Source organism: Leucoraja erinacea, chromosome 13, assembly GCF_028641065.1.
Source record: "Leucoraja erinacea ecotype New England chromosome 13, Leri_hhj_1, whole genome shotgun sequence".
In the NCBI taxonomy this organism is placed as follows: domain Eukaryota; kingdom Metazoa; phylum Chordata; class Chondrichthyes; order Rajiformes; family Rajidae; genus Leucoraja; species Leucoraja erinaceus.
Genome location: NC_073389.1, coordinates 31,896,508 through 31,911,853, shown reverse-complemented (window position 1 = coordinate 31,911,853; position 15,346 = coordinate 31,896,508). Strand labels below are relative to the sequence as shown.

Sequence of the window (15,346 nt, the reverse complement as noted above, 5' to 3'; positions counted from 1 at the left end):
CGTGGGGATCGCGGGGGGCCAAATCCTGGCTCCCTGCAAACACCGTTGGTGTTTTTGTTTAGGTCGATTTGGCGGAAAACTCCCCCCGTGCCTGCCCCCTGGTGGAAGCGTGAAGCAGCACCGGCCCCAAGGGAAGGCCCCCATCACCACCAGTTGATCATCCTTCGCCCTGCCTCCCGAATGTCAGCCCGCGCCATTGCGTTCCACAGTCACGAGGTCGCCAGGGCAACACCCCCCGCAGGGTGCCCTTTCCATCCTGGGAGTCGGCGAGTGAACCAAAGCCCCCCTGTTCAGGTAGTATTGTATAGTAGGATCTTGCTTGTTACTGTGGGGGGGGGGGGGGGGGGGCGGTTCCTGGGGTTCTGATAGATTTGGACCTGGGGTGTTGCTGAGTGGGTGTGTTCAGGCTGGTAGGATGGTAGGAGGAGATCAGACATGCACGATGAGTGGAAAGAGGCAGCAGCAGCAGGGATGTGGCGTGGAGAGTAGTGGGTGGGGGGGGGGGGGGGGGAATGGATGTAGGGTCACGAGGTACGTTGGAGATGTAGGGGTGACATGTGGAGGCCAGGAGCCATGGAAAACAGGAAAGGGGGAAAGCATCAGAGGACTGGAGGGTGGGAACTGCATCTGCCAATGTATGATGGACGGACTCAACTATGTCCACACATCACACAAAGACTCATCAGACAAAGTTTGGTGGGCGTATGGAACACGCTGCCAAGTGTGGCAGGGACTATTCCAACATTTAAGAAGCAGTTAGACAGGTACATGGATAGGACAGGTTTGGAGGGATATGGACCAAATGCGGGTGGGTGGGGCTAATGTAGCTGGGACATGACGGGCTGAAGGGCCTGTATCCACATTATATGGCTCTATGACTCTATCTAGTGCATTCCCAATAGAGAAATAATTATGCGGCATGTTTATGCATCAATATCCCATTGCACTTGTGCTACCTGCCTTTGCTTAGTACCTGACTGGATTATGTGGCTATTCCTCCCTCACTCATTGATGAATATAGTGAGGTAGATGGATTCTTCATGTAGGTTACTGCAGGTAGATGGAACATGGAATTGAGGTTACAATCAGATCAGTCATGACCGTTGAGTGGTGGAGCAGCTCGATGGGCAGGTTGCCTTCCTGCTTCTGATTGCTGTTCCAATGGGAATTAAAGGTAACGTTACCTGCGTGGGCCGCTCCACATGCGTGTTGGACGGGATCTGCAAACAGGAGAGGGATGCAGTCTGCTCCCGGCGCTGCTATGGTGACATTCTTCTGGTTGGTCACAATTCCATCGTACAACTCGGGCTCAGTTTTCCCAATGGTCCAGATGATGTTCCCATGCTTCACCTGTTAGCGACCAGGACAATGGCAGGCAAAGGTAACCACAGCCAACAGCAGGTTGCAAACGTGAACTTAATGCAGAGAATGTTGCAGAAAGGTTTAAGGGAGCTCCACAGAGAAAATATTAGTCAACATTAAACTAAAACTACCACGTTTGTGCCGACCATCAGGCATCCATTTACAATAATCCCATTTATTCTACCCACATTCCCATCAACTCCCCCTAGATTTTGGCGACACGGTGGCTGCTTTACAGCGCTTGCAGTGCTGGAGACCCGGGTTCGATCCCGACTATGGGTGCTGTCTGTACGGAGTTTGTACGTTCTTCCCATGGCCGCGTGGGTTTTCTCCGAGATCTTCGGATTCCTCCCACACTCCAAAGACGTACAGCTATGTAGGTTAATTGGCTTGGTATAAATGTAAATTGTCCCTAGTGTGTGTAGGATAGCGTTAATATGCGTGGATCGCTGGTCAATGCGGACTCGGTGGGCTGAGGGGCCCGTTTCTGCGCTAAATTCTACCTCTCTTCCACACACTAGTGATAATTTATAGTGATCCATTTACCTACCAACCCATATGCACATGGATTGTGTGAGGATACTGGCTCGCACAGGGTAAACCCAACATGGCCATAGGGAGAACGTGCAAACTCCACACAGACAGCACCAGAGGTCGGCATTGCACCCTGGGGCTGTGTGGCCTGTTTGAGAGATTTCTCCGACTTGGTGGGGCAAAGGGCACTGCCCTGTTGTATGACTCTTTAAAAAGAAAACTAGTCAAACTGCCTATCCATTCACACTTGTCTTCCATCCCCACTTCCATGCCTCCTCTTTAATACGTTAACAAGAGCATATTGTTCAATCCTGTATCAATAGCTGCCCACAGAGGTAGTGGTAAATATTTTACCTTGGCGAGGTGGAATGTCTGTGTGTTAAACCCTGCAGCCTGAGCCAAGCGCTGCACATTATCATTCACCACGGCTACAGGGTCCCTACGCTTCCAGCTGCTGTAGAGATTTAAGGAGCTCAGGCCCGGCAAGTACGATATGCCGCCGGTTCGGGTGGTGAAGCCATGAAGAAATAAATCTGTCGAATTGAACAAAAAAAATTAAAGGGCCTGTCCCACTTACGCGACCTTTTCGGCGACTGTCGGCACCCGTCATAGGTTGCCGAAAATATTCAACATGTTGAAAATTCAGCGGCGACCAGAAAGACGCTACAACTCTTTGGGTGACCTCTCACGACCATACAGGCGACCCCTGGCGACATGTCGCGGGGTGTCACCAGGGGGGCATGTCGCCAGGGGTCGCCTGTATGGTTGTGAGAGGTCTCCTAGTCACCCAAAGAGTCGTAGCGTCTTTCTGGTCGCAGCTGAATTTTCAACATGTTGAATATTTTCTGCGACATATGACGGGTGCCGGCAGTCGGCGAAAAGATCGCGCAAGTGGGACAGGCCCTTAAGATTGAGCAGTTAAACGCGGGCTCAGCTTACGATCCCACATCCCTCCAATGAATGCAATGTTGCTATCCTTTCACTAAGAAACGTGTGCCTCACTGAGTCCATATGCAAGAATCGGCAGGATTTGACACTATTTTCTAAGTCTCAGCTGCAGCTGGACATGAAGGCAAGTTGTGTAGCCATCGCCTCCACCCGATCTGTCCCGAGAACTGAAGTTCCTTTCGTCGCCTCCTTCACTCTATCTATGACTTGTCAATGAGTTTTCTTGCACGGTACCAAGGGGTACAGGATACAGCTGTCCTGAATTCAGATTTAGATTAGTAAGTATATTCTGCACTCTAGATAGACAAAAAATGCTGGAGTAACTCAGTGGGTCAGGCAGTATCTCTGGAGAAAAGGAGTAGATGGCATTACGGGTCGGAACCCTTCTTCAGGCTGACTAGAAATGCTGCCTGGCCCACTGAGTTACTCCTGCATTTTCAGTTTCAGTTTAGTTTATTGCCACGTGTACTGTGAAGCTTTTGTTGCATGGTAACCAGTGTTTTGTGTCTATCTACTGTATAAACCAGCATTTGCAGTTCTTTCCTACATATTCGGCATCCTGTTTGCTGCCAGCACAATGACCACTAGCATTAACATCTGGCAGAGCACATTTTACCAATTTATGTTTAGCGCATATATGATTATAATCAAAAGCCATACAAAACAGGTCATGCAAAGTGAAAGGAAAGAGAGCTACAGAATTATACATTTCTTTATAAAAGCATACCTGATATCAGCAGGGACTTCAGAACCACTATGTGACCCATGAAGCCTTCCAGCTGTGCCAGGAATCCCCTGATGTCCGTCCAGATGCCATCTGCTTGCTGATGTGAGAGTGGACATCCTCCAGTGAAGGGTGCTGGGATCTGCAGATTTACTTCCCCTTCACCGTCTATAACAAGCACCTCAAATGAAAATTTGTAAACCGCAGTAAAAAGCTGCTCGACATAAAGCTCAAGTGTGCTTTTCCTCTCTGCGGACACGATGGCCTTAATGACACTGAGGTTCTGTTGGTCAACCTTCCGCTTGATAGAGTACAGGATGGCAGCAAAGCTGCTTTCCACCAAGACCTCCAGCTTTTTCTTTGGCACCGGCATCTCCTCCTCGAGTTGGCACAAACAGTCCTTGACGTCAGCGTTCACTAGGTCTGCATTATTCTGGCTGGACACCAAGAACACCTGTGCACTTGCAGGGAGACCATGTTTGCTCATGATGTCTGTCGCTCGATGGAACCACTTACGGAGGCAGCGGCAGGGAACATCTGAGAGGTCAACTAGGACAGCATCGACCATCCTGGCTAAGCGGTCAGCACGTTCTCAACCACTTCTTCAAACGCCAGGTGCCTGGGCAAGAATGAGGTAAGTACAGAGAATCTTAAATTAGACCATTTGCTGAATGAATCAAAATTAATTTAGCAGGCACTTGTAAACCGGAGGCCAGGAGCATCAAGTAAAATAGTTTCTGATTTCAAAGCAGGGAACAACCAATCAAACCAATCCTATAAATGTAATGCTGCTTGGGAACAAGATCAGGCCCTCTTCTCGCTGCTACCCTTTGGGCAGGAGATACCGAGGTCTGAAGTCTCACACCACCCGGTTCTGGAACACCTACTTTCCTAGAGCCACCATGTTCTTGAACTGACCTGCAGAACTCGAATCCCATCTCGGCAATGGAGCACGGCAGTTCATTTGTTTTCTAATTGTATATTGCTGCACTCTGTCTCTCCTTGTTCTGTCTGTGGGTAAGGAGAGTGAGAGCAGAACTACGGGACACTCCACCTCTCCCCAGACGGAACAAGGATAGAGTTGCCTGATCCAACCTGCCAGAACATAGTTCTCTGACATTTCCACCAACATCAACGTGATTACGAGTCGCCTCTTCCCATTCCCACCCTTCCCCTTTCCGCAGAGACTGCTCCTTCTTGGTTCACTCATTCCTTCCCACCCAATCCACCCTCTCCCCGGGTACTTTCCTCTGCACCCACAGGAGATGTAATACTCGTCCCTATACCACTTCCCTCACATCCATCCAGGGACACCGGCAGTCCTTCCAAGTGAGATGGAGATTCACGTGCACCTCCTCCAACCTCAACTATTGCATTTGGTGTTCCCAATGTGGCCTCCTTTACATCACGAGATCTAGCATAGACTTGGCAACCATCCCTCTGAACACTTGCGCCCAGTCCGATGAGGCCTGCTGAATCTCCCGGCAGCTAACCATTTTAACTCCCCTTTCCATTCCCATACTGCCACACACAAACTGGAGGAACAGCACCTCATATTCTGCTTGACAGTTCACTAATTCTATGAACACTAAATGTTCATTCAATGAGCCCCGCCAGGACACACACATGTCTCCCCTCCTACCCCTCCCCTCCCCTTCCACCTATATTCCTCTGACTTCACAATTCACACTTCTACCCTCATCTCACACCCTTGGTCTTTTCACCTCTGAACTTTGTACAACCATCTGCCTATTAAGGTTATGAGTGTTAGAAGTAGAACGAGGCCATTCAGCCCATCAAGTCTACTCTGCCATTCAACCATGGCAGATCTATCTCTCCCTCCTAACCCCCATATTAAAAGCTCCTCTCACCTGTATCCACCTATCATTCGCCAGGCTTTGTCCTGACCCTCCTCTCTTCCAGCTTTCTTCTCCACCTTCCCACAATAATCAGTCTGAAGAAAGGTCCAGACCCGAAATGTCACCCTCCATGTTCATCAGAGATGCTGACTTGCTGAATTACTCCAGCATTTTGTGTCTTTTTTTGTTTCATGAAGGATGTTCACGAAGCCAGTTTTCCCACTTAGCACCAGCCTGCTCATGATATCAATTTGAGTAAGATCCAAGCCCCCCAGGAGAAAGAATGACAGGGTGAACCATATACTTGTCAGTCAGGATGCTTCTGTTGTGCTTGCTCATTGCACAATGTCATGAAGTGGTGACCCCCTCCTCCTTGTGTGTGGGTTATGTCATGCTTGCTTCTTCCAGAAAGCCCATAACATAGATCTGATTACAATTTCTCACAAGTGTAAGAAGATGATAAGGAGGAGGAAATTAACTGTACGCTACGTTACGTGATCCATGGAGGAAGGGGCTTGTCCATATGGCCCACAGCTGAGTTAAAGTGTCACTGGATATGGTAATGAGACAGACTTCCTGAAGCTCTGTGGTGGGTTTTTGAAAAGGGTAGTTTAAACAGGGTCTTCGTGCCGAGAAGCGCGGCGGGTCGGTGGGATTCAGAGCCCAGAGTTCAGACATTCAGAGCCCAGAGTTTACTCCGCTTCAGTGCACAATTCACAACACTCACCGCGAGGAAAGACAACCACGAATCGTCCAGAGGGAGGAGGACTTACCCTTGGCGGACAGGCCGCTTGTTTCCCCTTCAACCAGGTCCCCAGGCACGGAGCCCGGGGTTTAGACGGTGCGGCAACTCCGCGGCTCGCCGTCCCCGGAGCTCACACTCGCCGGTTCGGCTTCCCGGGCCGCCGGTGGCAAGTCTTGGCCAGGGTGAGAGAGAGGGGCCGAACGGCCGGCGTGTGCAGCGGAGCAGCTCTGTAATCGCAGGCCCAGGGTGGGGGAGGTCCCCGGGACTAACTCCTCCCCATGGGCGGCCGTCAAGGGAGGGAGGAGGGTGAGCCGAACCAGTACCCCTCCCCTGATGAAGCCTCCAGCCCGCGACCTAACCTCTTCCCTGAGATCTCACGCCCTGACCAAACCCCCTGCTCCTGACCGTGTTCACACTCCCTGCGACTTCCACTCACCGTGCACACCTACACTTAGCCCTGCCCACACTCATCCCCTCACACTCATCCCCTCACCCTCATCTCCACTCATTCCCCAAAGTCCTCTCCCTCTGTCTTCCGACCTCTGACATCTTTCCCCAAACTGCATCACTCAGCAGGGACGTGCGGTCTGGGGAGGCAGAGCCTCACCTGTCATACTCCCAATGAAAATAGCTGTTAAGAAAAGTAAAGAAAAATAATAACAAAATAAAATAAATATAAATATTTTTCCATTGATCTGTGTTATATTGGTTGGTTTATACTCCCTAGAATTTAGAAGATTGAGAGGGGATCTTATAGAAACTTCTTAAGGGGTTGGACAGGCTAGATGCAGGAAGATTGTTCCCGATGTTAGGGAAGTCCAGGACAAGGGGTCACAGCTTAAGGATAAGGGGGACATCCTTTAAAACCGAGATGAGAAGAACATTTTTCACACAGAGAGTGGTGAATCTCTGGAACTCTCTGCCACAGAGGGTAGTTGAGGCCAGTTCATTGGCTATATTTAAGAGGGAGTTAGATGTGGCCCTTGTGGCTAAGGGGATCAGAGGGTATGGAGAGAAGGCAGGTATGGGATACTGAGTTGGATGATCAGCCATGATCATATTGAATGGCGGTGCAGGCTCGAAGGGCCGAATGGCCTACTCCTGCACCTAATTTCTATGTTTCTATGTTTCTATGTTTCTATAAATGTCATTTCTATATGAATCTAATCATTTTTTATAGTCAAAATCGCCAAATTTGCGCAGCTCCTCTGCAAATACAGGGAGAGATGAGAGGTGAGGCAGCTAGGAACTGAAAGGGCTTTCTCACGGTGCGACCTGACGCAAGACTTAACAAGAGTTTAACATCGTGGGAACCTCCTGCGATAACAGTACGGCATTCGTGGACCACCGAGGACCTCCGTGGCGCTAACAGCAGGTAGTCGTGTAACTTTGTATGGTCGGGAGAAAATTCAAACATTTTTGAATTTCTCCAAGAGTGACTTGAGCACTTTTTGGTGAGCGTTGCAACATTGTATGAACGCAGATGCCAGTGCGATATCCGTGCGATATCCATAATGACTCTTGTGGGTACCGTGGGAACTCCTGCGAACGGTAAACCCGGAAGCTTGACAGAGGGGGCATAAGGTGAGTAAAAAAGGTGGTCTCAATATCGCCAATGGACCATGTGTCCATCGAGGACGTCCCACCTAATTGTCATTGTTTGAGAATCTTTTTCACAGTAAGACTTGCAGAGATGCCTCTCAGAAAAGCGCAAAGAAAGGGGTCAAAGAAAGTCAGAAAGTTTTTAGCCATGCAGGTAAATGAGGAGGAGACTCAGCAAGAGAGACAGGTGGAGAGGCAAGAGGAGATGCCAGAGATACCACTGCCTGTGGGCTCCTTGGAGCAGGGAGAGGGTGATCAAGGTGGATTTGAGATTGCCTCCCCAGTAGCTGTTGCCTCCCCAATAGCCTCAGCAGACGATAACATAAAGGGAAGATGGCAGAAGGTAAGGCCATATAACTTCAACAGGGAACAAGAGGGGGAACTGGTGGAGTGGTACCAATGCAATGAGATTCTCTATGACAAATCCAGAGAGGATTATAGAAATAGGGAGAGAAAGCGCAACCTGCTGGAGACGAAGGCTGCGGAGTATCCCGGGTGCTCATGTGAGTATCTATAACAATATATTAGTTTATGTACAGGAGAACAATTTAATGTTATCCATGATTTAAAAACATACAATGCTACAGATGTAAAAGTGCTGTTTTTGCAGTTACCTTTAATTTATCTTATAAGTCTGTCTGTTCCCTGCAGCTGCAATGTAAAAGTAGTGGCAGACAGCTTTTACACCCTCTTTGTTTGAAGTAGGAATCATGTCTCTAATACAGCGCGTCCATGAAAATATCAACCAGCCTGTACTCGAACCAACTTTGTATAGGCATGTCTGCAAATGAGCCAATTCTACGAACGGAGGATATTTATATAGTGTGTGAAAAAAAGTGACATCATTTGTGCCACGTGATTAACTACACTACAGTCCACGATGTTCATTCACGATTAACGGGAAAGATCGGGAGACGGACAAGTCACTCGCACAAATGACAGAATTGCCGAGTGCCGTGGGAACTCTTTATCTACCCCCCGTTATATCGTGCGGAACTCGTGCTGGACCACGACCACTTCACTCTGGTGACATCTTGCGTCAGGTTGCACCGTGAGAACCGGCCATTAGCCTCCCCTCTTGGTTCTTCTTGGTTAGTTGGTCCTCCAAAATATTCCAACTGGAATTTAAACTGGAGGTGGTGAAGGGAGGGATTAAGCCAGAAAGGGTTATTGGGAAGAAAGTGCTACTTTAAATTTAGTTGCATCTGGTTGGGTAACTATAGTTTGGTGGAGATTATTCCATGCTTTAATTGTGTGTGGGAAGAATGAATTGCTGTACACATCTGTCTTTGTAGCTGGGATCACAAATTGGATCGAATGCCCTCGTCTGCTCCTAATTGGTTTGGGGTTGGTGTAGGTCTTGTGATCTATGTCTAGCTGACCATTTAACATCTGATTGCGCAACCCCTCAGAAACTGCATGCAGCGATCACATCTGCCTCACTGAGGGGGCGTGTCTTGAGCCCAGTAGAGGGAGAGCGAACGTCAATTACGTAGGTTCAGCCCACGTAATTGGCACTGCCTCACTCTCCCTCCACGTCAGCTAGCTCCAGCAGCGGCGGCGCAATACTGGATTCCACCGCTGGTGGCGCTGACTTTCCAGCACTGACTGGCAAAGATTATAGAGGAGCTCCTCTAGTATCTTTGCTGACTGGTAGGATGATTTGTTGATTTGTTGCGGCCGATTCGGAGGCTCTGGGCTGCTGAGAGCTCCCAATTGGGCCCCGCGCTGGAATAATGTACTCTCGGCTTGGGTAGATCTACCCCGGGTGGAGGGGGGAGAGAGGGGTGGAGTGAGAGTAGAGGGGTGGAGGGGGGAGCAAGGGGTAGACAGGGAGGGGTGTGTGAGGGGGAATGGAGAAGGGGGAGAGGGGAGGTGGGTTGTTCCCTCACGGTCCCGGGGCAATGCACCCGCCCCTCCAGTCGCCGTGCTTCACTCCAGAGCAATTGCACCCTTTCTACCAAAGGGACGACAGATGGCGCAATGGGCTAAGTGTTCGGCTGGCAACCGGAAGGTAGCCGGTTCGAATCCCGCTTGGAGTGCATACTGTCGTTGTGTCCTTGGGGCAAGACACTTCACCCACCTTTGCCTGTGTGAAAATGTAATGTAATTATGTGAAGCACTTTGGGGTCAATGCAAGTTGACTAAAAATGTGCTATATAAATAAGATTATTATATTAAAGATCATACATTGGCAAGACAAAACGTAGACTGGGCGATCATTTCACTGAACACCTTCACTCAGTCCGCCTGGGCTTACCTGATCTCCCGGTTGCCAAACACTTTGCAATTCCCCTTCCCATTCCCACACTGACCTTTCTGTCCTGGGCCTCCTCCATTGTCACAGTGAGGCCAAATGTAAATTGGAGGAGCAGCACTTGGGCAGCTTACCACCCAGTGCTATGAATATTGATTTCTCTAACTTCAAGTATCCCTTGCATCCCCTCTCTCTCTCCGTCCTACCCCCACCCAAGTTGTTGCATTTACTTCTAAATCGTCTTGTTGCGTCTCATTGTATGTAACTCATTATCACTTGGCCACTGCTAACAAAGGCCTGATTCCTTTATCATAGTGACTTTTTTGCATTCCTTTCATTCATTTGTTCTATATCTCTCGTTTCCTTTTCCCCTGACACAGCCTGAAGAATGGTCTCGACCCGAAACATCACATATTCCTTTTCTCCAGAGATGCTGTCTGGCCCGCTGTGTGACTCCCTCCAGCTCGTTGTATCTAACACTCCCTGACTTCTCCTTTCTGTGTCCCTTCCGCTGGTCCTGGCCCAACGTTGAAGTGTTTAAATTAATAAGCGCAACTGTTCAATAGACGTCAGGTTTGTAGTTAAATTTGCTTCTATAATTTGTGCACAGTCTGTAAGACTAGAACTAGTGTATGGGTCATCTCTGACCGGTGCAGACGGTGGGCCAAAGGGCCTGTTCCACACTGTATCTCAAAATGAAACTAAACTTATCACCACACCCCTCCCCAGCCTTCATCCCCCCCTCCTCCCCCACACTCTTCCAACCTCCTCTGTCTCCTTGAACACAATTCCTGCAAACATCTGTATGCACTGGGAAGGAATGTTCAGCATCAACTTCCTACCCCTTGAAAACCTTAATATTCAGAAATAGACTTATCTCTTTGAATGAACTCAATGACAGTGCATCCACAGCTGCCCGAAGCAAACATTTGCCACCTTCCAAGGGAGAAAACAGTAGTGTGAAGCAGTTTACCCCTTATTTTGAAATTGTGTTCCCAGGTTCTAAACTTCTCAGCCTCCTTCCAGCCTGTCGAGCTCGTAAGACGTTCCACTGAGATCTCCTGTCCTTCTGAAGTCAAGAGAACAATTGTCCTGGCCTTCTCAATCCCTCCTCAAACCGCAACCCATTCACTTCCCTGGAACCCGTCGAGTGAATGTTCACCTCACTTCCTCTGTGACAAGTACTGTACATCCTTTTTTGTTTGGTTAAGGAGACCAAACTATTCAGGCCTGCATAATTATCTTTACTCCTGTATTTATATCATGAATGAGTACTCCTGTGCTCCCATAATAGAAGCCAATATATTATTTGCTTGAAAAAACAATATTTCCAGTATTGTGACTTCTCACAGAGCTCCCAGTGGCCGGGTGAGCAACCTTGATCCTGCAGAAAGCACCAAAGAACGTTTATTTGATCATTATCACAATGTTTTTATTTGCATTTGCTGTGCATAAATCAGTCTGCTACAAAGCAGCCCTAAGTACACTCAAATTAGCCCATGCTATGAAGATACTGCACTATTTGAGCTAAAGCAAAAATATCTGGACACTAAAACCCAGCAGAAGTGGAACAGGTTGTGGGTATCTTCTGTCCTTTCACTTCAGGTAACAAAATACGCAAAGATGTTGGAAATGGTCATTGTTATGAACAAATCCATTTATTTAATTCTAATGGTACAGTAAAAGAGAGAATTTCAACTTGACGGTCGTCTTGACAAAACAAAAAAACATCCACCTGTTCATCCTCTGCAGTGGTTTTGAAGTACAGGTACTGATCAAAGAAATCTCCATGTTGCTGTTATGTGTGGTGAGGAACGTTGCTTCCCTAATTCTAATTTCAATGTTTCAATTGTTCAATGGTTCTTTATGGTTCAATGATGAAAAGCATAAAGCACACGTGGTCTCACCAAACAGTGACTGCTGCCCACTGTTTGTGAATGCAGGGCACCTCAGCTAAGCGGGCTGAGATTAATAATGTGTTGGATTCTGACTGAGTTAAAAATCAGTGGCTTCAAATCTTCGCCCTACCCCCACCGAATATCCGTTATTCATAAAATACATTGGTACGCACATTGTCCATTTACTGTACCAACGTCATCATTACTTTGTTTACAATATATACATCAATTTTCAGTCCCATTCATTCCATGAACCATAATTCAGGGGTAACTCCTGCAGTGTCCAATGACAGGGAGACCCCACACTCCATTCTTTCTCTGTGGAGTCTTTGCAGCAACTACACCCAGTTCCTGGCCATCATCTGGCACGGGGTCCTCCACCGTGAAATGTGCCAGTCAGCAGCATGCGGACATGGTCAGCTCAGGGCACTGGGACTCAGACTTCTAGGAGGCTGGAGGGCATCTCCTCACCAAGAGAAGTAGGAGCTGCTGTGTACGTGGACCTGACTGACCCAATGGCCATGGTCAAATCCTGCTCATAGAGGTGACGTTTCTTCTTCCCCCTTTACAGGCCAATGAATTGTACATGAAAGCTGTGGATGGACCCAATATCAAAGTGATAGGAAAACTTTAGCCGTAAACTTTAGCCTTAAACTCTTGGTCCATTCAGGAAAACACAGTGCAGGATTGGATTTTAACAAGTGGATTTATGAGCTTGTGGCGGTCCCTGGGGGGTAGGCCACTCCTTGGATCATCCCCCTCGCCGATTGATGGACAGGGGCGTTGGTCTGCCACGGGGTTTACCGGTCGACTCCTGAGGGGTAGAGATAAGAGTGTCGGTGTGTGTTCTTGAACTGTTGGAATGAAAAAGCTTCTTTTGAATCCGCCTGGCGTCCGGTCTTTTCCTGACCTTGACCAGGCCACTACAAGCTGACAATATTGAACCATCTCCCTTTGAGGTGCATGTGAGTGGTGCCCTGCATGTCTGCACTCAGTTTGCCACACCTACTCTGATTCCAGCTCAGTCGGACCACATGGTGGGCATGGACAAGTTGGTGTGAAGGACCTGTTTCCATTCTACCATGACTCTATGATCCTGCTGCCTCCTGCTACCACCGTGGCATACGTTTCTTGCTCTGGCTTTGTTCTGAGCCCTCATGCTTCACCCTACCTGATACTCTGTCATATCCTGCACGTTCAAATTTCGGGTTCCAAGTCATGTCGAGTTTATTGTTCTGTACACAAGTGCGGTGAGGTGCAAGTACAATAAAATTCTTGCTTGTGGCAGCAACACAGGCACATAGACTCAGACAACACACAAAAACATAAATTATACCAGGCAGGGAAATGCAAAAGACTGGAAAACAGTCATTAGTGCAACAGCATACTTAGAAAGAACCAACTGCAGTGTGCTGCAAGACCTGGCCAGTAGTGTTCCATTGTCGAGGTAGCATTAGGGTTGTTTAGGTTGTTTCAAGAATCTAGTAATTGTAGGAATGCAGCTGTTCCCTGAGCCTGGTAGAAACAGGGAACTGCAGATACTGGTTTACATAAAGAGACACAAAGTACAGGAGCAACTCAGCAGGTCAGGTAGCATCTCTGTAGAAAATGGATAGGTGATTTTTCAGGTCGGGACCCTTCAGACACAACCTGAATCTGAACTAGACTTCAGGCATCTGCGCCTCCTGCTCGGTTGCAGCAGCAAGAAGAGGGCATAACCCAGATGGTGGGGATTCTTAATGACAGATGCCACCTTCTTGAGGCAGCACCTCCTCTGGATTCTTTCGATGGTGGGGAGGACTGGGCCTGTGATGAACCAGCTGAGTCCACCACTCCCTGCAGTCTCTTGTATTCTTGTGCATTTGAATTGTCGTATCAGGCCATAATGCAACCAGCCAGGATACTTTCTTCAGCGCATGTGCAGAGATTTTTAAAAATATTTGGAGACATGCTCTTTATAAACTTTTTAGGAAGTACAGGCACTGGCGTGCATTCAATCCTGATTGCATCGCATTGCTGGGTCCAGAGCAGATAATCCAAGACGTGAACACCCTGGAAATTGAATCTGCTAACTCCCTCCACCGCCAACCTACCAGACAGATAGCACAGTGGGCTAAGAGTTCGGCTGGCGACCGGAAGGTAGCCGGTTCAAATCCCGCTTGGAGTGCATACTGTCGTTGTGTCCTTGGGCAAGACACTTCACCCACCTTTGCCTGTAATGGAATGTACGGCGGCAGGCGCGGGCACACCGCGACGCCCTGTGTCTCCCTTTCAAGGGAGATGCTAAAAATGCATTTCGTTGTCTCTGTACTGTACACTGACAATGACAATAAATTGAATCATTTCATTTCATTTTTTTTTTTCATAAAGATTGGCGTGTGGTCTCCAGGTTTCCAATCATCCTGCAGTCCCTGCAGCCCATTACTATTACACATTCCATGGTCAGTTGCCCCTTTGCTTTGACCATCCGTTCCTCCTTCACCCTACATGGTCTGTTCCACCAACACCCATTCAGGTCTGCTCAAGAGGCATCCCACCAGCTCTTTTTTAGATCCTCTTGAGATGCGTCTTGCCACATCTTCATCCAGACTGCCTGATCAACTCTGGATTCAATCTAGGACTATCTCAGTTAGGCAGGGATAAATTGGGCCATGGACGGTTTCTGATCAGTTTATCTCCATGACCATGATCCCAGTGTACCTCTGCTGCTCGTTACCTTCATGCTCTGTGTGACATGCTCTGGCTTTCCAAGCTCCACACCCACCTGGTGCCGTCTGGCTGTCCTGCACATGTTCACATTTCATGGTCAACTTCCAACCACTCCGCCCTCCGTGCAGCCGATTACCGTTGCTCATTCCTCGCTCAGTTGCGCCTTCACACTGTCCATCCATGCTCCCGGTTCATCATGGCACCCTGCCATGTCTACACTTAGTTTGCTGGAATCACTCCTGGATCATCTGGGACTAGCTCCATTAGGCCAGCTGGTCGGCACCTAGGAGTTGGGCCCAAGTACCTGTTTTCGTGCAGTGCAGCTCTATGGCTCGTTAGTTGCCTTGTTGCTGCCCAGTTTCCCTGCACCCTGTGTGGTTCCCTCTCACTGCTCTGCCATCTCTTCACATAACTTAGTCTGTTGTCTGGTCACCCTGCACATGTTGACATTTTGTGGTCCACTTCCACTGATTCATTTTCCATGACCAGCTGTCCACTTCTTTCAGTCAGTAAGATTTATAGTAATAGGTGAACTTCATTTGTCATTTAGAAAATATCACTTGCTTCCAATAGGTCAAACCTAACCCAAGTTACCTTTTCACATTTCTCACTTGAGAGATGATATCCTGAGCCCAAAGGATTGTCCAGAAACCCGGAAAGCTGGAAAAGCCACCACAGCCACGGCTCGATGTAAAAGGTAACAATGTA

The 15,346-nt window shown here is 48.4% G+C and overlaps 1 protein-coding gene across 2 annotated transcripts; it reads right to left on the bottom strand.

Annotated features, from left to right (window-relative positions):
* Positions 1-546: 546 nt before the first annotated feature.
* lacc1 (laccase (multicopper oxidoreductase) domain containing 1) lies at positions 547-6,496 on the bottom strand. Of its 2 annotated transcripts, none has more exons than XM_055644794.1 (4): positions 5,440-5,848; positions 3,572-4,187; positions 2,251-2,429; positions 547-1,350 (listed from the first exon to the last, which is right to left on the bottom strand). In XM_055644794.1, exons 2-4 carry the CDS (start codon positions 4,134-4,136, stop codon positions 1,048-1,050), a joined length of 1,047 nt encoding a protein of 348 aa, XP_055500769.1. In that variant the 5' UTR covers positions 4,137-4,187; positions 5,440-5,848; the 3' UTR covers positions 547-1,047. The 2 variants fall into 2 exon arrangements, with proteins under 2 accessions (XP_055500769.1, XP_055500768.1); XM_055644793.1 differs by lacking the exon at positions 5,440-5,848 and adding an exon at positions 6,201-6,496 and having other exon boundaries at positions 548-1,350.
* Between the last annotated feature and the right edge of the window lie 8,850 nt (positions 6,497-15,346).